This window comes from Stegostoma tigrinum, chromosome 23 (genome assembly GCF_030684315.1).
Source record: "Stegostoma tigrinum isolate sSteTig4 chromosome 23, sSteTig4.hap1, whole genome shotgun sequence".
NCBI lineage: Eukaryota > Metazoa > Chordata > Chondrichthyes > Orectolobiformes > Stegostomatidae > Stegostoma > Stegostoma tigrinum.
In genome coordinates this window covers 37,187,510-37,213,162 of record NC_081376.1, presented here as the reverse complement: position 1 = coordinate 37,213,162, position 25,653 = coordinate 37,187,510, and the positions used below count along the sequence as shown (strand labels likewise).

Here is a 25,653-nt window from a genome sequence, read left to right as displayed (position 1 = left end):
ACATATGACTACCCTTGGAATCATCAGCACAGGTATGGATTCCTACATAGTATGGTTACGTCTTAATGATTCCTGCATCTTTTCAACACCATCCATATTGTTACAAAGCGGAGAATCCCCCTGCCCGAGCACTAAAACTGTAACACCCAAAGAGGAGCACCTCATCCTATAATCTGTAAAAGGAGTTTGAGGAGTAGTGTAACCTGCTTTTCAGCAACGTCTTGTGGTTAAATAAAATAAATCCCTAACTCTCACTTTTAAAAATCAACAAATAACGATTTATTTATTTAACTCTATCAGTGAACAAATTAACTGAACTATCAATAAACTGAATAAATCCATTCTAAAATAAAAAATGTAAAATTTAGTCTCTCAAAATTACAGCCAGGTTTCTTGACTTCTGGAATGTTCCATGCCTTCTCTGTCAATTCTTCTGTCAGGAGTATTAACTAGTTGTGCCATGGGTACCTTTGTTATTTAGATGGTGCTTCCTCTAAGAGATAGAGGAGGCTGAGAGCGCCAGCAATTCTCTCTTGAGAGCTGTGGACTTAGCCCTGGCAGATGGCTCTGGGGTTTTGTCCAACTGCCTCCTCCTTTTATACCCCTGATGACATATCAATTTCCTTACAATAGCACTGGTCCTATGTTGTCAAAACCATCTAGGTTCCTGGTTCAAATTGATTGGCTAAATTCAAAACTTACCGTTCTGGTTAAGAACCGCTGCTTGACCTGCTGGCTGTACGCCCTTTCGAAACAAATGTTTCAATTCAGGTGCCGTCTGTGTACAGGCAAACTTTCAAGCTGCTGCTCACAGACATCCATTTTAAATCTCTAAGCGCAGAAAAAAGGGACCACACAATGCTTTCCATCCTAGAATTTTGTTTGTAAAATGCTAACTTCCTGCCTCCCAATCCACAAGTACTCTACCCAATTTTGCAACAATATTGCCTTGTTGATACCTTTGCAGCCAGTTACAATACGCTAGTAAGTAAAATATACATTTATGGTGTGAAAAATTGAGGCTTATTGCTGATGGGTGTATAGAATGCTATGACTAAAAAGGGGGCTTAACTTGTATGCTGAGTAAATGTAAAATGTGATTTCTGTGGCTCAAAAACTTGTCTGGTACACCAGGTTTATGTGAGCACTGTGACCTATAGTAGTTAATTTCCCTTTCAGTCAGTGTAATTGGGTTTGACCCAACCATACAGGCAAATGCTAGGGTCTTGTTACAGTTTGGAAGGGGTGTTAATTCATCTTGGGTGTTAAAAACCCTTGGTTCAATGTTTGTTTATTGTGTATCAGAAGAAAGTTCACATGTATATAGTGACATATTACGATTCTCTCATGTTCCAAGCTACTTCTCATACGATCAGTTGTGTACTTTGAAGTGGGATAATAATGATTATGTAAACGAGAATGTATAATTCAAGAAATTTGACTGTTACAATAGTTCTTTGAAGTCAGTTTTGTTGAACATGATATAATTTATCTCTTCCACCATCCGTGCCCCCTCCACCTCACCTCCAACACCCTTCGATCTAAAATGGTAAGATGACAAAAACCTGCAATGAATCAATGGTAGGAATTTTATCTGAAAGATACATTTATTAACCATCTAAAGTGGAATTTTATTTACATTTTGTAGAATCTTTGGACAAATGGGAGCGTTTAACTGTGGCTGACGCACTGGAACCTGTCCAGTTTGAAGACGGGGAGAAAATTGTGGTCCAGGGTGAACCAGGCGATGACTTCTTCATTATTACAGAGGTAATATTTAAGGATAAGCTGCATTAAGAATAAAGTGCATCTGTTGCTTCAACAGTTACCCAAGCTGAGAAGCAAATATTTGTTCTGAAGACAATGTCTATTATTTCTGAAGGTTTCAAAGCAAACTGTTTTAGTGAGAAAATTTATCCTGTTTATCTAAAGTCTTGTTTCTATTTATTACTTCTGACTAAATAGAAGGACTTCAGGTGGAATTTGATACTTCTATTTGAAGAAGCCCGATTGTGTTTGCATAAGAACGGCAGGCCATTCATCCTGTCAAGTCTGGTCTGCCATTTAATATGTTTGTGGCTGATCAAACACTTCATTTCCTTTACTCGTAGTATCCCCAATGCCTATTTACATCATGGGTAATCAAAAACATATCAAATTCTAGTTTAAATGTACTCAGACTGAGTTTCCACAACTGTCTGGAGTAGAGATTTCCCAAGATTCACCACCCTGTAAGCAAAATAGTTTTCTCCTTTCTTTTAAATCATATCCACATGCATCCTGTACCCCCTTCAAGTGCTTTTCTGGTTTCAGTGAGATCACCTCTAATTTTTCAAAGCTCTAGAGACAGCAAGCCCAGTTGCCCGAAGTCTGCCGACAGGGTGATCCCATCATAGGGCAGTCCCACTATCTCGGGACCAAGTTTGGCAATTTTTGTTGCACTCGCTGTCTGACAATAATATCATTCCCAAGAGAAGGAAACCAAAACTGTACCAAGATCTTATACAACTGAAGCAAGACTTCATTTTTTCTCTACTCAAATCCTTTTGTGGTAAAGGCTAACTTTCCAGTTGACTCCAGCAGCTTCTTGCACCTGCATACTAGTCTTTGGTGACTTACAGAAAAGGAGAGTCCAAGTCCTTTTACACATTGACTGTTTCTGACTTTCGCACTATTTAAGAAATGCTCTATCTGCTACCAAAATGCATAATCTCACCTTTTTCTACATTACAATATATCTGGTTTTCATCTTCCTCACAACACATATTTCTGCTTAACTTTGTATTATCTGCAAATGTGGAAATATTATGTTTGGCCCCCACATCCAAATCGTTTATATGCAGTGTACGGCTGGGGCTGAATTAATGATCGTTGCTATTCCTCACTAGTCACAGTATGCCAATGTGAGAATGACCTTTTGATTCCTACTGTCTGTTTTCAGTTTGTTAACCAATCCTTAACCCATGCCACTTTTGATATCATCTGCTTTAATTTTGCTAACCAACCTCATGTGGGAGTGATTATTAAAAACTTCTGAAAATCCAGATATATCACATCTGTTGACCCCTTTATCAAATTTGTTAATAACATCCTCAAAACAAGTCCAAGTTTGTTTCCATTTGCACATTCATGCTGGCTATACTCAATTATGCTCAATCAGATCATTTTTATCCAGGTGTCCATTTATTGCGCCTTTTGGAATTTTCTCCTATTAATGATCTAAGATTAGCATGCCTGAAGTTCCCAGTTTTTTTATTGCCTTGGTTTCTTAAATAGTGGTGTGACACTTGCAAGCTTCCAATCTGCAGAAATTATTCCAGAATCAGTGGAATGTTGGAAGATGGTTACTGATGTTTTGACTATTTTTATAGCCTCTTCCTTCAACACTCTGGGGTGTAGCCTATTAGGTTCCAGCTCCATTAATTTCTCCAGTACAACCTCCTTTCCAATACTAATTTCCTTCGAATTATCATTCTCCCTTGTCACTTTGACTTCTAATTCTGTGAAAACAGACACAACAGTCCCTCTTCCGCACCTACACAGGCCCCAAACCCCACCTCTTCCTCCGTTACATTGATGATGGTATCGGCACCGCCTCTTGCTCCCCAGAGGAGCTCAAACAGTTCATCCACTTCACCAACACCTTCCACCCCAACCTTCAGTTCACCTGGGCCATCTCCAGCACATCCCTCACCTTCCTGGATCTCTCAGTCTCCATCTCAGGCAACCAGCTTGTAACTGATGTCCATTTCAAGCCCACCGACTCCCACAGCTACCTAGAATACACCTCCTCCCACCCACCCTCCTGCAAAAATTCCATCCCGAATTCCCAATTCCTCCGCCTCCACCGCATCTGCTCCCACGATGAGGCATTCCACTCCCGCACATCCCAGATGTCCAAGTTCTTCAAGGACCGCAACTTTCCCCCCACAGTGGTCGAGAACGCCCTTGACCGCGTCTCCCGCATTTCCCGCAACACATCCCTCACACCCTGCCCCCGCCACAACCGCCCAAAGAGGATCCCCCTCGTTCTCACACACCACCCCACCAACCTCCGGATACAACGCATCATCCTCCGACACTTCCGCCATCTACAATCTGACCCACCACCCACCCCTGTCTGCTTTCTGGAGAGACCACTCTCTCCGTGACTCCCTTGTTAGCTCCACACTGCCCTCCACCCCACCACACCCGGCACCTTCCCCTGCATCCACAGGAAATGCTACTCTTGCCCCCACACCTCCTCCCTCACCCCTATCCCAGGCCCCAGGATGACCTTCCACATTAAGCAGAGGTTCACCTGCACATCTACCAATGTGGTATACTGCATCCACTGTACCCGGTGTGGCTTCCTCTACATTGCGGAAAGCAAGCGGAGGCTTGGGGACCGCTTTGCAGAACATCTCCGCTCGGTTCGCAATAAACAACTGCACCTCCCAGTCGCAAACCATTTCCACTCCCCCTCCCATTCTTTAGATGACATGTCCATCATGGGCCTCCTGCAGTGCCACAAGGATGCCACACGAAGGTTGCAGGAACAGCAACTCATATTCCGCTTGGGAACCCTGCAGCCCAATGGTATCAATGTGGACTTCACCAGCTTCAAAATCTTCCCTTCCCCCACCGCATCCCTAAACCAGCGCAGTTCGTCCCCTCCCCCCACTGCACCACACAACCAGCCCAGCTCTTCCCCTCCACCCACTGCATCCCAAAACCAGTCCAATCTGTCTCTGCCTCCCTAACGTGTTCTTCCTCTCACCCATCCCTTTCTCCCACCCCAAGCCGCACCTCCATCTCCTACCTACTAACCTCATCCCACCTCCTTGACCTGTCCGTCTTCCCTGGACTGACCTATCCCCTCCCTACCTCCCCAGCTATACTCTCCTCTCCACCTATCTTCTTCTCTCTCCATCTTCGGTCCGCCTCCCCCTCTCTCCCTATTTATTCCAGAACCCTCTCCCCATCCCCCTCTCTGATGAAGGGTCTAGGCCCGAAACGTCAGCTTTTGTGCTCCTGGGCCTGCTGTGTTCATCCAGCCTCACATTTTATTATTTGGATTCTCCAGCATCTGCAGTTCCCATTATCACAACATGATCATGTAGCTTTTCTGTCATTTCTCAATTCCCCATTATAAATTCTCTTGACTGGACATTTAGTGGACCCTCACTTTTTTTTTGCTTCCAACTGTCTCCTTTTTACATACATAACGAAGCCTTTATGGTCCATTTGGTGCTTTTTGCTAGATTGCATTCATATCTTGTCAGTTTCTTTGTCCTTGTTTGCTGTTAGAAACTTAAAGCAACTCATTGATTTACAAAGGCCATTAAATTTTATTGCTTTGTACATGTATATATTGTAATGCAACGTCTGTGTTTCTTAGTCCTATGTTCATATGGCAACAAATTAGATCAGCAAAATTGAGATGATTTATCATTTGAACTGAGATGGTTAAAGGGTGGTCTGATGTAGATCTTGAAGGTCATGAATGGTGATGATAAAAGTGAGGATGGCAACATGGTGAACAATGAGGATAAATTTACTAAATAAAAAGTGTTTGCTGTTATGTCTGAGTAAAATTCTCAGCTACAAATTGTTAAAGCTGAATCCATAAGTTATTGTGAGGGGCTCTTGTGGTGCAGCATTAATGTCCCTAACTCTGAACCAGGAGGCCCACAGGTATGTTATAACATCTATGAACAGCTTGATGAGAAAATATCATAAATTATTTGGAGGAGAATTGGATTAATTGCTTTATAAAGTTTTTTAAAAAAAACAAAGCTTATGGGAATCAAATGACAGAATGGGATTAGACTAGATATTCATATAAAGAAAAAGACTGATGCAGATTTTAAGAGACTGAATGACTTGTTTCTGTGTTGTTAGAATTTATGACTCTGTAATCAATGTTTAGTGACCCCTGCTGGAGGCATATTAGTCAATAGTAAAGTTAAGCTTGTTTTTGATAACCCCTGTAGTCTAATAATCTAGCTCTTTCTATTGTTGAACAAAAAATTTGAATGAGATTTGGTGGGCCAAGTGACCTGCTCCGAAGCAGGAATATTCTTTAATGCTGCTAACTTTAATGTTTGTAGTAATATTAAGTGAAAGCCATTCGGAATTCCCTTGATTTTCACCCCCTCCCCCACCTAACCCACTTGCAATTTGAAGTAGGATGTCTTATTTTCCAGCAAGATATATGTAATAGACAAGAGAACAATTAAAAGTAAACTTGAAACGCACATTGGAACTGTTGGCAAGAGAAGAAGCAGCAGAACTGTTCCAAGTTTACTGTGGACCCTGATTATTACCAGTGTCTCCTATACTTTTTCTGAAACGTGTATCAAAACAGATTTGCTTTGCAAAACCTCTGCAGCAACAAACGGATCTGCTTTGCAAATCTCCATGTGTATCTGGGTAAAAGTTTCTTGTGTCATCTCGACAGATGCATCCAGCTTCAACGTGTTTGTTCTCCATACAAAGGAACTTCACTGCTGCTGTTATGTGACCATTTGCTGTAATGGGCAGGACATGTTCAGTATTCCGTAAATACCAGAACCATACTTTTCAGCTTGCTTTCACAGAAATAGTTGCTATGCACTTTGTGGTAAAAGGTGAAATATTTCCATGGCCTTGTGTGTACATTTAGGATGTGCCTCAGCACAACCATCTTGTGTTGCAACAAAAGCCTGTGGTCACTGTTTTTTTTGACATTTGGTATCTCTTTTGTAAGCATTGGCTCTGAAACTGAAGATCACAGTGGGTTCCAAAATGGTACGGTTTTGCCCTTTACTTTCTGTTGGAAGGCTGAGCAATATTTTCTATGCTGTTTGATATACTTGCTGTGACTCCAGTTTCTGAGATAGATGGCAGATGTTTTGCCTGTGTTGTCTTTAAATGGATGAAAACTCTTGGTTCAATGTAGCCTTCTGCTTGCATGTTGCTTCTCCTCAGTGGAAATGTGCAAGTATCAATCTGCCTAAGATGAATACACGGGACCAGGATATAAACACAATAATTCTAGATATCCTGTGTGATTTTCTGCTATGTTTCATCCCAGAGTAATCCAGAAATTTAAGATTTTGGCTTTAGACCCAGTGTCTTCATTGCTAAGTGTGTCATTTAGCTTTGAGCTTGGATTTTTGGAAGATTTCTTATACACGTTTCTTTTCAGTCCAACAGTAACAATACGTTAGCTAAGGTATATTGCACCACACAGGTGAAGATTTCTGTTTACTATGTCAATTATGCCACTCCTTCCCTTTAACATCTTCATGTTACCTAGCCAGAGGATATTTTTGGCTTTATAGTATTGTTTATCTTCGGCCAAAATGACTAATTGAGAACTCTATTTATGTTTTTGTCAAAACTGATTCTGTCCTGTTCCTCCACAAGACCCTCTGGTCTTTGAAACTGTCCAAATGAGACTGTGTGCCTCAATTTCATTGTTTGTTTCAATTGCCAATCCAGTTTATTCCAAAAACACGTTTCGCCTCATCTTGAGTGTCTGGATAGAACATGTTCCCTGCCAGGGGAATAATCAAGATAAAAGCACATATGTACTGTGCTCAAAAGCAAGCTGGTTAGTACCAATTTAAATAATGGCTTGCTTTGTACTGTGTAAAATTACTTCAGTTCAATTTGCAGGATCACTATTAAAAGACAAGATGTTCCTTCCTTGCAAATATAAATTTTAATTTGGTAACTTATGGCTCCACTATGAGAGAATCATGAATCTTTGCAGAACGCTTTGTGACACCATCATGATTTCACGGTTGCAACATCTTGGTTGTGCAAAATTACTATTTGGCATCAAATTTAGTTCAGCATTAATTGCTGATATCTCAACTGATGACACTGTGGTTGAACATTTAAGTCTAAGATGTAAATGATTTCTGATTTGAGTGAATCGTGAACAAACTTCATTAATAGTGATGACAGATGCCCGTTCCTCAGACTTGAAGAACACACAAGACAACTGACATATAAGCAAGCTTGAGATTGCTGAAATACGTCTATCTCTATTTATTGCCTTTTCTGATATCTGTAGAGTGCGGTAATAAGTTCTCTCCGTGTGAAACAACGGAACTAACAGTTTGTGTCGTCTAAGTGTCACATCATGGTAATCTAAAATTCCTTAAGGACTACCTAAATAATAGATTGAAACACATATTGGAGCCAAAATGCTCAAATTTTTGATTCAGGAGTCAAGATTCATTGAGCCAAACTAACATTTAGAATGAGAATCCTGATAGATTTTCTTCTCCCTTGATCAGTAGAAATAATTGATTAGTGGAACCATTGGATTCACTTTTAATCACAGTGGAGTCCTTGTGTCTTTCTTTCTTCTGTATGTGTTTAATTTTGTATTTTCTTCATTCATTGACTGATATGGTCAATACTGGCAAGGCCAGCATTTTGTGCCCATGCTAACATTCCTTGGGCAGACTGTGTGAACTGCCTTGAATTGCTGCTGTTGTGAAGGTATTTCCAAGTACATAACATAAACAATGACAGATTTTATAAATAAATTTTCCAATTGCTGAAGAAAGATATGTTTTATTGTAGCTTTTCATCTTGTGCTCATCAGAACATTTGCAAGAATACCAGTACAAGGAAGAGAGCCATGTTTGGTTGGCAAGTGGATTCCGATTTGAAAAGGCATTGCCATGGACAATGTACAAGTTAATTGATGACTGACAGTTAACTGCCATTTTTATAAAACATTTTAAACCAAGCATGTTGAATCTGGTTAAGGCAATGCCCGGAGGAATAAAATTGCTTGCTGCCTATTTTGTTAAGTTGAAATAGGTGCATTGTGTGCACATGGTCTTTCTGCCTAAAAGCATAGGTCCCTATGTATTAAACTAGCATGGCAGGGAAGTGGGAAATGGAGCAACAGGTCAGAAAGTGTAAAGACTGGGGAAGAGCTTGAGTCTAAGGCAAATATAGCTAAGAGGAATAGGAGTCTGGGAGAGGTTGCTAAGCTCAGCAGAAGTGGAGGCTCGGATTGTATTTGCATCAATGCAAGAAGTATAACAGGTAATATGGATGAAGTTAGTGTCTAGATTAATGCATGCAATTACGATATTGTTGCTGTCGTGGTTGAAAGAGAGATAGGAATGGCAGCTTAATGTTCCAGGATATCAGTGTTTTAGACGAGACAGAAGACTATGCAAAAGAGATGACTGGGTTACATTATTTGTTAAGGAGCATATCACAGCTCTGTTGAGTGAGGACACCTGAGAGGAATCTAGCAGCAAGGCATTATGGATAGAGCTCAGGAATAGGAAGGGTGCAATCACAGTGCTGGGAATTTACTACAGACCTCCCGGTTGCCAGCTGGAGATAGAGAAAGAGATGCATAGTCAGATTCTGGAGGATGGTCGGTTATTTTAACTTCTCCCATATTGACTGGGACTCCCTTGGTGCCAGACATTTGGATGGGGAGCAGTTTGTTAGTTGTGTCCAAGAGGGGCTTTTGTAACAGTAGTGGATAGTCCAACCAAAGAGGGAGTCACAGTATATCTGGTATTGAGAAAAGAGCCTGGCCAGGTGATAAAAGTTTCAGTGATAAAGCATTTTGGGAATAGTGACTACAATTCAGTAAATTGTCAAATACTAATGGATAAGAACAGGAATGGACTTTGGATGGTGATGTTAAATTGGGGGAAGGCCAATTGTAATCAAATTAGGCAAGAATTAGGGAATGTGGATTGGGAGCAGCTGTTTGAGGGTAAATTGACATCTGATCTGTGGGAGTCTTTTAAAGACCAGTTGATTAGAGTGCAGGATTGACATTGTTCCTTTGAAAATGAAGGACAGTAATGGATAGATTCAGGAACCTTAAATGACGGGAAAACTATCAGCTTAGTCAAAAAACAAAAGGAAAGATACCTAAGGTCTAGGCAACTACAAACAGACACAGTCCTTGAAGAGTATCGAGAAGCAGGAAGGAACTCAGACAGTAGCTAGGAGGGCTGAAAAGGGCTGTGAAATGTCCTTGGACAGCAAGCCTAGGAGAATCACAAGGCATTTTATGAATGAGTTGTTGGGAAAAGAGCAGGGCCACTAAAGGATAAAGGATGGAGGTTGTGTGGAGCAAGAGGAAATGGGTAGATCCTTAATGAGTACTTTACATTGGTACAGAGGGAAACATGAGGAATGTTGAGGTCAGGGAAAGGTGTATGAATACTCTTGGACAGGCCGGTTTAATAAAGGAGGAAGTGTTAGGTGTCTGGAAGTGCATTTAGGTCAACAAGTCCAGATGGGATCTATCCCAGGAAACAGTGGGAGGCAAGCGAGGAAATAGCTGAGGCTTTAACAGATATCTTCGCATTCTCTTTGGCATCAGCCAAGGTTCCAGAGGACTGGAGAATGGCTACTGTTCTTCCTATGCTGAAGAAGAGAAACAAAGATAATCCAGGTAATTACAGGCCAGTGAGCCTGACATCAGAGGTGGGGAAGCTGTTGGAGAAGATACTGAGAGATCAGATTTATTCACATTTGGAAATGAATGGACTAGTTAGTGATAAGCAGTATGTATTTGTGTGGGGAAGGACATTTATCACCGTCTAGGTTGAGTCTTTTTGAGGAGGTGACAAGAATGATTGAGGGAAGGACAGTGGATGTTGTCTATATGGATGTCAATAAGGCATTTGATAAGGTACCACATGGCAGACTAGTTCAAAAGGTAGAGTCTCGTGGGATCCAGGTTAAGGTGGCTAGATGGATACAAAACTGACTTGGTCACAGAAAACAGACAGTAGTGGTAGAGGAGGGTCTAGGCCCGAAACGTCAGCTTTTGTGCTCCTGAGATGCTGCTTGGCCTGCTGTGTTCATCCAGCTTCAACTTTGTTAACCTAGTAGTGGTGGAGGGAAGCTTTTTGGAATGGAGATCGGTAACCAGCAGTGTTCCACAGGTTTCAGTGCTGAGATCATTTTTTTTATGTAATAGAGGTTAATGATCTGGAGGAAAACCTAGGTGATCTGATCAGTAAGTTTGCGGATGATACCAAAATTGGCGGAGTTTTAGATGGTGAGAAGGATTGCCAAAGGATACAGTGGGATATAGATAGATTGCAGATTTGGACAGAGAAATTACAAATGGAGTTTAATCCAGACAAATACAGGATGATGCATTTTGGAAGATCAAATTCAGGTGTGAATTATAGAGTAAACAGCAGAACCCTAAGAAGCATTGACATACAGAGGGATCCAAGCGTACAGATCTCTGAAAGTGGCAACACTGAGTAAGCTGGTTAGGAAGGTATACAGCAAGCTTGCCATCATTGACCAAAGCATCAAATGTTATAGCTGCATAAAACTTTAGTTAGGCCACACTGGGAATGTTGTGTGCAGTTCCAGAAGGATGTGGATCCTTTGGAGAGGGTGCAGAGAGTTTACTAGAATGTTGCCTGGTCTGGAGGGTTTTAGTTCTGAAGAGAGGTTGGATAACCTTAGATTGCTTTCACTGGAAAGACAGAGGCTGACGGGCGACCCAGTAGAGGCCTGCAAAATTGTGAGGCACAGATGGGGTGGATAATCAGTGGCTTTTTCCCAGGGTGGAAAGATCAACAAGAGATTTAATGTGAGACGGAGAAGTTTTAAGGGGGAAATGTAGGGGGAAGTTTGACACACAAATTGTGGTGGGTACCTGTAACACTGGTGGTGGTGGAAGCAGGCATGCTGGCAATGTTCAAGAGGTATCTGGATAGACATGTGAACAGGAAGTGAACAGAGGAATAGGAACCACGTATGAGCAATATTTAGCAGGCCTAAATATGAAACAGGAATCGGTGCAGGCTTGGAGGGCCGAAGGGCCTGTTCCTGTGCTGCATTGTGCAAAAAATGTAGCTTCGAGCAGAAGTCACAATGCAAGCCTGACTAGCAATCTTAAATTGGTGTCATAATTCTTAACACACTCATAGACTTGTAGATGTTTACAGCAAAGAAGGAAACTATTCAATCTTGTCTGTATTGGTCAATAAAAACTACACTAACTGCACTGATCTTGTTTTCAAGCTCTTGACCCATAACCTATAATTTAACTACTGCTTAAATGTTATGAGTTTCTGACTCGGTCATCCTTTCCAGACTCCCACTGGGTGAAAATATTCTCCTCCACTCTCCTCTTAGTCTTCCATCTTAAATCTCTGTTTATTGATGCTCTTAAAGAGGGAAAAAAATGCCTTCCTTTCCATCCAGTCTATGCCCCTCACTCTTGTACACCTCTATCAGGACCCCTCTCAAATGTTGTTATTCAATGGAAAACAACCCCAACCTATCCAGTCTTGTCTCATATCTCAGACCCTCCTTACCAGGCAGGCGTTTCTCCTTTGCACTGTCTCCAGTGACAATCACGTCCTTCGTATAAGGAGATGACCTGAACTGCAAGCATTACTTCAGTTGTGGCATAACCAGTGCTTTATAAAATTCCAGCATAATCTCTCTGACTCTTGTATTCTGTACCACGGCTAATAAAGATAAATATCCCATGTGCCTTTATTACCACCATATTTACCTGACATGCTACTTCGGGGACCTGTGGCAATGCACACTAAAGTCAATGATCTTTCCACTATCCTACTATTCATAATGTAAACCCTTGCCTTGTGAGCCCTCTTCAAGTGCGTAACCTCATACATTTCAGTTGAATTCTCTTTGCCCGTGTTCTGCCCAGCTGACCAGTCCATGGATATCTTTATTCAGTTTATGACTATCCTCCATACTGTATACCATCCTACTAATTTTCATGCCTTCTATGAACTTCTTGATTGTCAGTTTTAATGTAAAAGGGTACAATGTACACCACAAACAGCTGGGACCTCAACACTAAACCCCATAGAATGCCATTGGAAACTGACTTCTAGTCACAGAAATGTCCCTCTGCTGACACCTTGTGCATTTTGCCTTTCAGCCAATTTTTGTATTCATTGTGTCACTTTAAATTGGATCCCACGGGCTGTTACTTTCTTGGCCTGTCTGTCAGAAGGGACCTTGTAAAAAGCTTGCTAAAATCCATGTTGAGCATATCAAATGCATTATCCTCATCAAAGCCCTTGATTACCCACTCAAAAACGTTTGTGTTTGACAAGTTTGATTAATCAGAGTTAACAGTTTGAGTCTGGTGACCTTTCCGAAGAACTGTTCTTCACAGATGCTGCCAGACCTACCAAGTTTTTCCAGCAACTTGTGTTTTTGTTCCTGATTTATAGCATCTGCAGTTCTTTCAGCTTTTAATTGTTTAACACAATCTTCCTTTAACCAAACCGTGCTGGCTCTCCCAAATTAATCCCTGTCTGTCCGAGTATAAAATATTCTGCCCCTCAGAATTCTTTGAAACAACTTATCCATCATCGAGGTCAGACTGACTCAGGATTATTCAGCAAATGTTGTTCCATCACAGAATCACATCTAATGTTGGACATTATTTTGAGTTTTGCAACTGGTTGGATATGATCTGTACCTTTCTTTACCCATCATAAATATCTGAAGGAACAGTTTGTTTGATGCCATCCTCCATACTAGTCTTTATCCACGCGTTCATCTTTTTAATCTGATTTGCCTTGTGGAAGTTTGCATTTGGCTTATGTAATAATCCAGCTGTCATGACCTTTGAGTTTCTACTTCTTAGTTTGGCATCTCACAGTGATCATGAAGAACCTCATTCTTTGTATCATTGGTACCTATATGGACCATGGTGCCAGGATTCTACCCTCCCATTGCAGGTTCCTCACCAGAACTGAGCAGATACTGCCACTAAATCCATCTCCTCCCTACCACTCCAGCATCCACACACTTGAATGGCTTCTTGTGTCATGGTGCCATTATCAGCTCATCCAGCCTCAGCACCATCAGATCACCCATCCTGCAGTCCTTAATGTATTGTAATTAACTGCTTAATTATTTTATTTAGTTACTTATTTATTTACAATTTTATATATCTTATTCATTTTGCCATGGGTTTCCGTACTATGTAAGAATAGAATACACCTTAATAATTTACCAGATTTCTTGTAGTAGACTAAGAACCAATTCCAAGAATTGAAGAAAGAAACTTAATAAAAGCCAAATAGTAATTCTTTTCCTTCTTCCCCTCAGTCCTTCTTATGATGATGGTTATTCTCATCAAATCATCACTTGCTGTATATTGCAAAACTGATGGAACGGTCTTTGGCCACCATTTTTGGTCCTTAAAGGTTCCCCATCTACCTCAGATCATCCTGGAAAGAGGTGTCTCAAACAAATCAAAATGTCTTGAACAACAGAAGCTAGCTGTATGTTGCAAGACAAATTATGCAGACAGAATATGTCTATACTTGGACAGACAGAGATTAATTTGGGATCGTCAGCATGGATTGTTTAAAGGAAAACTGTATAACAAGTTTGTGTATTTTATGAGAAACCCATGCATGTTTGCTCCACTTACAGGATATTGATATCATGCTAAAAAAGGTGCTTTGAATACCATCTAAATGGCTAACGTGATATGAGTTTCAGTGCCAATGTTTTGCCAGCTATGTAGTCTGTAAGTCCAACCAACTGTTGGAGTACTTAGAACATAGAACATAGAACACTAGAGCGCAGTACAGGCCCTTCAGCCCTTGATGTTGCGCCGACATGTGAAACCAAACTGAAGCCCATCTAACCTGCACTGTTCCGTTATTATCCATATGTTTATCCAATGACCATTTAAATGCCCTTAAACTTGGTGAGTCTACTACTGTTGCAGGCAGCGCATTCCACGCCTTTACTACTCTCTGGGTAAAGAACCTACTTCTGACGTCTGTCCTATATCTATCACCCCTCAATTTAAAGCTTCGTCCCCTCGTGCTAGCCATCTCCATCCAAGGAAAAAGGCTCTCACTGTCCACCCTATCTAATCCTCTGATCATCTTGTATGTCTCTATTAGGTCACCTCTTACCCTTTTTCTCTCTCACGAAAACGGCCTCAAGTCCCTCAGCATTTCCTCATAAGACCTTCCTTCCATACCAGGCAACATCCTGGTAAATTTCCCCTGCACCCTTTCCAATGCTTCCACATCCTTCCTATAATCCGGCGACTAGAACTTTACGCAATACTCCAAGTGCTGCCTCACCAGAGTTTTGTACAGCTGCAACATGACCTCATGGCTCTGAAACTCAATCCCCTACCAATAAAACCTAACACACCACATGCCTTCTTAACAGCCCAATCAACCTGGGTGGCAACTTTCAGGGATCTATGCACATGGACACGGAGATCTCTCTGCTCATCCACACTACCAAGAATCTTACCATTAGCCCAGTACTCTGTATTCCTGCTACTCCTTCCAAAGTGAATCACCTCACACTTTTCCGCATTAAACTCCATTTGCCACCTCTCAGCCCAGCTCTGCAGCTTATCTACATCACTCTGTAACCTGCAACATACTTCTGCACTACCCACAACTCCACCGACTTTAATGTCATCTGCAAATTTACTAACCCATCCTTCTACGCCCTCATCCAGGTCATTTATAAAAATGACAAACAGCATTGGCCCCAAAACAGATCCTTGCCATACATCACTAGTAACTGCTCTCCAGGGTGAACAGTTCCCATCAACCACCACCCTCTTTCTTCTTTCCACTCGCCAATTTTTGATCCAAACCGCTAAATCACCCTCAATCCTATGACACTGTATCGTCTGCAATAGCCTATCGTGGGGAACCTTATCAAACCCTTTACTGAAATCTATATACACTCAATCAACTGCTTTATACTCAACCATTGTTTGGTCACCCTCTCAAAGAACTCAGTAAGGTTTGTGAGGTACGACCTACCCTTCACAAAACTGTGTTGACTGTCCCTAGTCAAGTTATTCCTTCCTAGATTATTATAAATCCTATGTCTTAATTCTTTCCAACATTTTACCCACAACCGAAGTAACGCTCATTGGTCTATAATTGCCAGGGTTGTCCCTCCTCCCCCTCTTGAACAAGGGGTCAACATTTGCTATCTTCCAGTCTTCTGGCACTATTCCTGTAGACAATGACGACATGAAGGTCAAAGCCAAAGGCTCTGCAATCTCCTCCCTAGCGTCCCAGAGAATCCTAGGATACATCCCATCTGGCCCAGGGGACTTATCTATTTTCACACTTGCCAGAATTGCTAACACCTTCTCCTTGTAAACCTCAATCCTGTCTAGTCTAATAACCTTTATCTCAGTATTCTCCTCGACAACATTGTCTTTTTCCTGTGCTTGTACTTGCAAGCCTCAGAATAAATAATCCATCATTAGATATGATTCAGCTCATCAATAAACTGGTGTCATGTGATTTCTGACCTCAGTAAGCTATGTTAGCATTTGTTCAAGGGTCTCTAGAAAGACATTTGAAATAGCATTTAGTGAATGCAGAATGTTTGCCAAACAAAGCAATTACAGCTATGCCAAGTGAATAAGGATGTCTAAAAGCCCTTTATTGCTAAGAAAATACTTTTTAAAAGTCATTCTAGGAAAACAGGCAGGAAATTTGTGGGCAGCCAGGACCCACAGTTACATAAATCACAAGATTATCTATTTTAGATGTTGATTGAGAGATGATTCTTGACCAGAAAATAAGGTGAAACCTCTTTCTCTTTGAATAGTGCTGTGGTAGTTTTTAAGTCCACCTGACAGCAAACAGTATTTAATATCTTATCACAACAGTGACATTGCCAATAATGTTGCACTGCCTCCGTAATTCAATGAAATATCAGGCTTAATTCTGTGCTGAGTTCTAGAAACAGGACTTGAGTAACAATCTTCTGGCTATGAAGTGAGAATACTGCTACTGAGCAATGTGGACAAGTCAATTCTGATTATACCCACCTGATAAAGCCAGCCTTCATATTGTAAATAGCACAGGACATTATGTTGGGATTTATTTTATGAACTGCTGTAAGAACAATTCCAATACCTTTTCAAAATTAAATTTGCAAACAGATTCAAACACAACAAATTACATTTACAAAATAAGTAACTCCAATATTAATAACACCACAAAGTGAATCTCAATCTTTTTTCCATGTAATTGTGTTCTTTACCTGAAGAAAACCCTTCTTGCAAGGGAAGCTTTTACTCTCTTGCATTGCTCAACATTGACTGTTTAGTCCACTTTGGTGCAAAAAGGGATCTTTGTTAGTTTCTGTAATACTGGCTTGAAGATTATTGCTGTACTATGTAAGTCAAGCTCTTTTACACTTTACTTTTCATCATTTATGGATATCATGTAGATTAATAAATGGTGATACTTCTACCATTAAGTTTTAATTTCCTTAGTTACTGTTTAAGTAACAATTACATCATTGGAGCAATAAAATATGCCTGCCAGGAGTTAAATTACTGAAGCTAATGGAGTGAGCTATTAAAATATCGGAGGTTTCAAAATGCTTATTTCTCACTGCTCCATTCATTCACGCTGTATCAAAACAAATTTAAACCTTCCCTAGCCAAACAGATGTGGAATGTATCTATTCAGTTCCAAGGCTGTGGAAATAGCACTGATATTTTTGAAATCTGAGTGAAGAATTGTAATCACCATTCAGACATCACTACTATGTACCAAGATGTTATGGTAAGTAAGATAGCTTGACAGATGTATTGCTTCATGTCGCTGAATTGTTGATTATATCGTTAGATCCCATATCCAATACTTAACATATGCACATTTTTTGAGCATATTGGGTTTGAAATTGTAATAATTTGATATTGAAGTGATTCTGTACTGTAAATTTTCATTTTGTAAAATGCTAAATGATGAAGATGCCTTTGCATATTCTAATTCAGCCTACAAGGCATTTCAGTTTTTTAAGAAAGAGAGTAAAGAGCGTGGTAGGCGATGGCTTGGCGGTATTATTGCCAGACTATTAATGCAGAAACCCAGCTAATACTCTGGGGACTCGGGTTCAAATTCCACCACGGCAGATGGTGGAATTTGAATTCAATAATTTTTTTTAAAAAGTCTGGAATTAAGAATCTACTGATCACCATGAAATCATTGCCAATGGTCAGAAACCCCATCTGGTTCACTAATGTCCTTCAGGGAAGGAAATCAGCTATCCTGACCTGGTCTGGCCAACATGTAACTCTAGACCCACATTAATGTGGTTGATTCTCAATTGCCTAGCAAGCCACTCAGTTGTACCAATCACTACAAAGTCTCAAAGAAATGAAACTGGATGGATCACCTGGGCACTGGAAAAAAACAACAGAAACACCCAGGTGAACCCTGCATAGTCCTCCTCACTAACATCTGGGAGTTAGTTCCAAACTCTCAGACTGGTTAAGCAACAGCCTGACATACTCATCATAACAGAATCGTACCTTATGAACAACGTCCCAGACACCACTACCACCGTCCCTGAATATGTCCTGTCCCACTGGCAGGAGAGACCCAGCAGAGGTGGCGGCACGGTAGTATACAGTTGGGAGGATATTGCTATAGGACTCCTTAATGAATTGACTCCGGACCCCATGAAGTCTCATTGCTTCAAGTTAAACATTGGCAAGGAAACCTCCTGATGATTACCACATACCATCCTCCTTCATCTGATAAATCAGTACACCTCAATGTTGAATAACACTTAGAGGAAACAGTGAGGATGGCAAGGGCACAAAATGTGCTCTGCAACAGAGGGTAAGGTACCAACAGGAGGGAAAAACGTACTTGACCACATCCTTACTAATCTGCCAGCTGCAGTTGTGTCTGTCCATGACTGTACCTTGTGGAAATGAAGTCCTACCTTCATGTTAAGAATAACTTCCATTGTATTGTGTGGCACGATCACTGTGCTAAATGGGACAGCTTTTGCACAGATAGAGCAAATCAAGACTGGACATGGGGCGCTGTGGGCCATCAACAGCAGCAGAATTGTACTCTAGCACAATCTGTAACCTTATGGCCCAGCATATCCCCCACTCAACCATTACTATCAAGCCAGGGGATTAATGGAGAGTGCTGGAGGGCATCCCAGTAGCAACACCAGGCATTCCTGAACATGAGGTATCAACCTAGTGAAGCCACTAAACAGGACTACTTGCACATCAAACAGCAAAAGCAGCAAGTGATAGAAGAGCTAAGCAATCCCACAAATAATGGATCAGATCTAAGCTCTGCAGTCCTGCCACATTCAGTTGTAAATGACATTGGACAATTAAACAACTCGCTGGAGGAGGAGGCTCCACAAATATCCTCATCTTCAATGATTGAAGAGCCTAGCACTTCAGGGCAAAAGGTAAGACTAAAACATATGCAGCAATCTTCAGCTAGAAGTGCCAAGTGGATGATCCATCTCGGCCTCCTCCAATGCTCCCCAGCATTACAGATACCAATCTTGAGCCACTTCAATTCCCTCCACATAGTATCAAGAAATGGCTGGAAGCACTGGATACTGCACAGGCTATGGGCCCAGACAGCATTCCAACAATCATACTGAAGATTTGCGTTCCAGAACGTACCACTCCCCTAGCCAAGCTGTTCAGTTACGACATTGATATCTACCCAGCAGTGTGGACAATTGCCCAAGTATGGTCCTGTATGCAAAAAGTTGGACAAATCTAACCCAGCCAATTACCGGCCCATCAGTCTGCTCGGTAAAGTGATGAAGGTGTCATCAACAGTGCCATCAAGCAGCACCTGCTCAGTGATGCCCAATTTGGGTTCCGTCAGCTCCTGACTGCATTGCAACTTTGATTCAAACATGGACAAGAGAGCTGAATTCCAGACATGAGGTGAGAGTGACAGTTCTTGACATCAAGGCTGCATTGATCCGAATGTGGCATCAAGGATCTATAGCAAAACTGGAATCAATGGATATCAGAGGACAGACTCTCCAGTGTTTGGAGTCATACCTGACACATAGAAAGATGGTCGTGGTTGTTGGAGGTCAATCATCTCAGCTCCAGGACATCTCTGCAGGAGTTCCTCATGGTGTTGTTCATGGCCCAACCATCTTCAGCTGCTTCATCAATGACCTTCCCCCTGTTATAAGGTCAGAAGTTGGGATGTTCACTGATGATTGCACAATGTTCAACAGCATTTGTGACTACGCAGGTACTGAAGTAGTCCATGTTCAATTGCAACAAGATCTGCACAATATCCAGGCTTGGGCTCTCAAGACGCAAGTGACATTCACACCACGTAAATGCCAGGCCATGAACATCAGCAATAAGAGACAATCTAACCACCATCCCTTGACATTTGGTGGTGTCACCATTGAATGTTATAATTGACCAGAAACTCAACAGAAATCAGAAACCATGTACACATAGTGGCAACAAGAGCAGGCCAAAAGCTGGGAATACTGTGGCGAGTAACTCACCTCCTGACTCCTCAAAGCCTGTCCACCATCTACAAGGCACAAGTCAGGAGTGTGATAGACACCTTCCAGGACAAAACAGCCCCCTTGATTGGCACTACATTCACGAGCATCCATTCCCTCCACCACCGACACTCAGTAGCAGCAGTGTGTATTATCTACAAGGTGCACTGCAGAAATCACCAAAGATCCTCTGACAGCACCTTCGAAACCACGACCACTTCCATCTGGAAGGACAAGGGCATCGGACATATGGGAACACCACCACCTTCAAATTCCACTCCAATTCTGAATTGGAAATATATTGCCATTCCTTCACTGTCGATGGGTCAATATCCTGGAATTTCCTCTCTAGCAGCATTGTGGGTCAACCTACAACAGAAGGATTGCAGTTTAAGAAGGCAGCTCACCACCACCTTCTCAAGTGTGACTAGTGATGGGCAAGAAATGCCAGCTAGCCATTGACGCCTACGATCCACAAATGAATAAAAAGAAAAGGCCACATATATATCTTCTGCAGTGATGCCCAAACTGCTGCATTCTGCAGCATGTCTGTGGTGTTTAGCTGCATTTCAGATTATTATAAGACCAGTTCCAGTGCTATGTGCTCTAAATCAAAGTAGGCTCTGAAGTGAATTGAGCTTAATTGATTTTTGGTGAAAGACATTTGAAGATTATAATTCCTCGGAACTGTGGAGATTATTCAGAGGGAATTTGTAGCTGCTTGTTAATTTAATGCTTCAGGTCAGTGTCTGATTTTTCTTTTATTGAAAACGAATTTGGAACTGTTGAAACGTATGACACTTAGGTTACTGTCTGTGATTAATGAGCACCAGATGCAAAATTTAATTATAAATATTTGCAAATAAAGATCTGTTTTTGAGGAATAGTGGTTCAGAGCCAATTTATAAAAATGTTTTCATAGCAATTAAGTGGTATATTGGTTTAAAACATGTTTTTTTTCATAATTGGGAGTAGGGTTGAAACAATAGAAAGTCCATTTATGAGTTGGTGTCCATTGCTTGTGTCTATTGACAAATCTCTTCTAATTTGCACTTAATGTTTCAAAGACGTTTTGCTAAGGACCTTTGGTTTCTTCCTTAATGTAGGAATAGTTACAGACCAAAATTAGTTTGCATAGTGTTTAAATGGTAATGATGTTGAAACTTTTTGTTTAGGTTATAGTCTATTATTGTTTTCTAAATGCAGTGAACGTTTAGCTTCAAGTATTACAGTGTGCTCTGTTTCACTTTTAACTGCACTACTTTCCCAAAGTACAGTATAACTCGGCAAAAGCAGTGATACATACCCTGTGGTTGCTGATCTGGTTTTGTTCCCTGCCAAGCCATGACATGATTTCAGAATTCTCATTCTTATTATAGAATCATTGCTTCCACACTGTAGGAAATCTTAATATTCGGCCCATCAAGATCACACAAACCCTCAGAAGACCATTCTGCTCAGACTCTTCCCCCCCCCCCCCCCCCCCCCCCCAAAACTATCCCTGTAACTCTGAATTTCCCATACCTTAATTCACCTAGCCTGGACATCCCTGGACACTATGGGCAATTTTAGCATGGCCAGTCCATTTAATCTGGATATCTTTTGGACTGTGGGAGGAAAGTGGAGCACCCAGAGCAAAACCATGCAGACATGGGGAGAATGTGCAAACTCCACACAAGAAGTGCTGGAATTGAACCGAGGTCCCTGGCGATGTGAGGCATAAGAGCTAACTGCTGAGCCACCCTGCTGCCCCTTGTCTTCGGCTAACACCACCAATGCCCATGCCATAGTCTCATTCCTTTATCTCTAATTTCCTCCAATCCCATGACCATCCAAGAAATCGGTGTTCCCATCATTCTGGCCTTGTGCTTTCCCAAACCCCAGATCATGGCTGCATCACCGTTTACTGTGCCTTGAGGCATCTGGGACCTCGGAATTCCCTTGCTACACATTTCTACCTCCCTTTTTTCCTGCCTTAAAATATACATTTGTCAACAAATCTAATATCTGCTTTTTGGTTGGGGTGTCATACTTTGTTTCGTTTTGCTCCTTTGAAGTGCTTTGTTATAATAAAGGTGTCTTTTAAACACAAGTCATTTATTGTTGTGAAGCAAGACTAACTCTTTTAAAAATGTGTGCATGATGTAATCACAAAGATGATATGATAATTTATTGATTAATTCAAATGAGTTAAAAATGTCGTAATTATGTAGTGAAAGGATTAATTTTGAAAATTGAGACTTCATTTTATTCATTGTGATATTCTAAATGGCTTGCATAACATATTTTTAAAAGTCTTGTAAATTGTACCTAAATTAATTTACAACAACTTTTTTAAATGATTTAAATACCTAATGTTTGCTGCGTAGCTGGAAGTTACATAAAAAAAAGTTGTGTTCATCACTCACCTATTTACATCATGTACTCAATTAACACCCTGCCCCATCACCATTTTTCTGCTCTTGATTTGAGGATTGTATTTCTTTCACTGTTTATTTCCGTACATGCTGGCAGATCTGTGAACAGTGAAGGCAGTTCATTTTGTCATTATTTGAGCCCAAATGTATTGTCTTCCAATTTGCATAATGCGTTTACGTGACCAAAATGAACAGTAATGGATAACTTTAGACCACACTTGTCTATATAGATTAAGTAACTCGAGAGGCAATGGTCTAGTGGTATTATGTCTGGACTGTTAATCTAGAGATCTTGATAACATTCTGGGGTCCTGGGTTTGAGTCCTGTAATGGCAGATGGTGAAATTCAGAATCTAACGATGCCCATGAATCCATTGTCGATTGTCAGGAAAATCCCACCTGGTTCACTAATGTCTTTACCTGCTCTGGCCTACGTGTGACTCCAGACACAGCAATGTGGTTGACTCTGAACTGCCCTCTGGAAAATTATGGATGGACAATAAATGCTGTCTAGCCAGTGACATCCTCATTCGTTAATGAATTAAAAAAAGTTAGAAGTGCTGTTTGCAATGTTCGTTGACTACTTTTATACTGTATCAAATTGAATGGATACAAGTTAAGGTCAACTTTTTAAATCAGGCCCCTTGACACGTCTCTAGTCTATCAAAATAGAAAGAATTGCAAATAAAATTTTGAGCTTGATCAATGATGCCATTGCCCTAACCATATGATCCAATCCATGGAAATCTCTTTAGGTATGTATGATGATTAATTATTAGCTTGATTTAATGCTGTCTGAAAAAAATACAAGTGTTCGCCAATGCTTTGTATTGATTCCATTCAGCTGACATCATTAAGGATATTTAATAGTCATTTTCCCAACAGCACAATACTATTTGATTATGCCTTTTTATTGGCAGATTCTCATTACAGGCGTGAAAAATACTATCTTAAACTCTATCCTCGTATGCAAAGCCACACATAGCCATTTAGGTACAGTCTTAGAATTTTAATAGCAACAAACATTGTATATTATAAATGAATTAAAATATATTACTCCTTCATGAAGTTTATATTTCTGTTGGCTTGTTAATGAGCTACAGGTACATGTGGTTGACTTGATTAATGAATAATCAAAATGACCAAACTCTGTTTACTTTTACCTATTGACATTTTGTATTTAGAGCTTGATTTTTAATTCAACACCTGGATAATTTCCCAGATGAGAACAACCCCATGATAAGGTTGTCAAATGCGAATACTCACACTGAGCCTGATATTTGAGCACTAACAGATCACAAACTGTTCTGGTTTGGCAATTTACAAGTTGAAAAATTTTTATTTGCCATTTGCCGGTTAACTTCAATTGGGGGCAAATAAGTTGTCAACTCCTCCCACAAATTGACTACTACACATACAAATTTTCATCAAGACACTGCCATGTCTAATGGAAGGACTGTTTTCAAAACTACTTCAAAGTTTCCCTCCAGTGAGAGAGAATCTTACCATTGATGCTTGGCATTCAATGACATTACTAATGCTGAAGCTCCCTGATCAACCTTTCTGGAGGTCAGAAACTGAAGTAGAACAACCATATAAATATAATGGCGATAAGAGCAGTGTGGAGGCTCGGAATGCTACAGAAAATATCTCATCTCCTGACCCTCCAAACCCTGTCCACAGTTTACAAACTCAAGTCAGGAATGTGATTGAGTACTCCCCACTTTCCTTGATGTGTGCTGCTCCAATCACATTCAAGAAGATTGACAACATCTAGAACAAAGCAGCAAGCTAGATTGACACCCATCCACTACCTTCAATGTTTATACCCTTCTCCACCTAAGTGCAAAGTGTTGTGACGGTAAAATGCATTGCAATGACTCAGCCAGCCTCCATTGACAGCATCTTCCAAACCTGCAATTCCCCACGACGTATGGATGCATTGGAACATTGGTTAGATGTTCCCTTCCACACCACACCATCCTGACCTGAACTATATTACCATTTCTTCACTGCTGGATTCTTTAGCATTCTATGTGTTTGTTTTAGATTTTCAACATTGGCAGTATTTTTCTTTTACTTGAGTGTAATGAATGGCTGTGACTCAATTTATACCATTTTAGCAAATTCTGGGCCAGCTGATCTAGCCACTAACATGACCTCTAGTATCATGATAATTTATGGCCTTCAGTGTGAGATTTTGGTTATTAGCCTATTGTCTGCCACAGAATGCTGTCAGCCTGCATATTTATTTGATTTGACCTCCCTGTTAATGCACTACTTCAGAATCACTGGTATTGGCCAACAAAAGTAAGCTTTTTATTAAGAATTCTTTACAGCACTTTTATATTTCAATTTTACATTTCCAAACAGCTGATTCTGATATAATAAATCACTACTTTTAACCCTTAACTACTGGGGCCACTAGTAATCTTATTTTCATACAAGTACGACTTCAGAATGTTGTTGAAATGCATAGACGTGGCTACCTATAATATAATGATAGGAATGTTACATACTTTCTACAGGTATATCCCACCCATATGCCTGCATATTAACCTATTATTGCCCATACAATATGCACATTGTTTTGAAGACTTTGCAAATGCAATTACATAACCAGCTTTGAAGAAATAAAGTTTGAAAAGAAACGTTTTCTTAATTGTACCGTAACTTATCAAAAATCAGCTGCTGCTTTATTTAGCTGCTCGATTTAGTCAGTTTTGAGTCCAGTCATCGCCACCAGCAATGCTATCGCCAACCACTTGAAGCACAATAAGTACGGTGGCGGTACTTGATCAGGTGCCACAGGTAGCATTAGTGGTAAGGTTCAAAATGGGGAGTGAATGAAAGCTTCCATTTTAGATGAAGGGACTAAATTGGTGTGTTAAAGTAAGTTTCTGCACATCATTGT

The 25,653-nt window shown here is 40.7% G+C and overlaps 1 protein-coding gene across 1 annotated transcript in view; it reads left to right on the top strand.

Moving 5' to 3' along the window:
- prkar1b (protein kinase, cAMP-dependent, regulatory, type I, beta) overlaps positions 1-25,653 on the top strand; it is a 227,987-nt gene that overhangs the window by 185,339 nt on the left and 16,995 nt on the right. Inside the window, exon 9 of the mRNA XM_048552442.2 lies at positions 1,649-1,770. Coding sequence (XP_048408399.1) covers positions 1,649-1,770 — 122 coding nt within the window. The remainder of the gene's footprint in view (positions 1-1,648; positions 1,771-25,653) is intronic.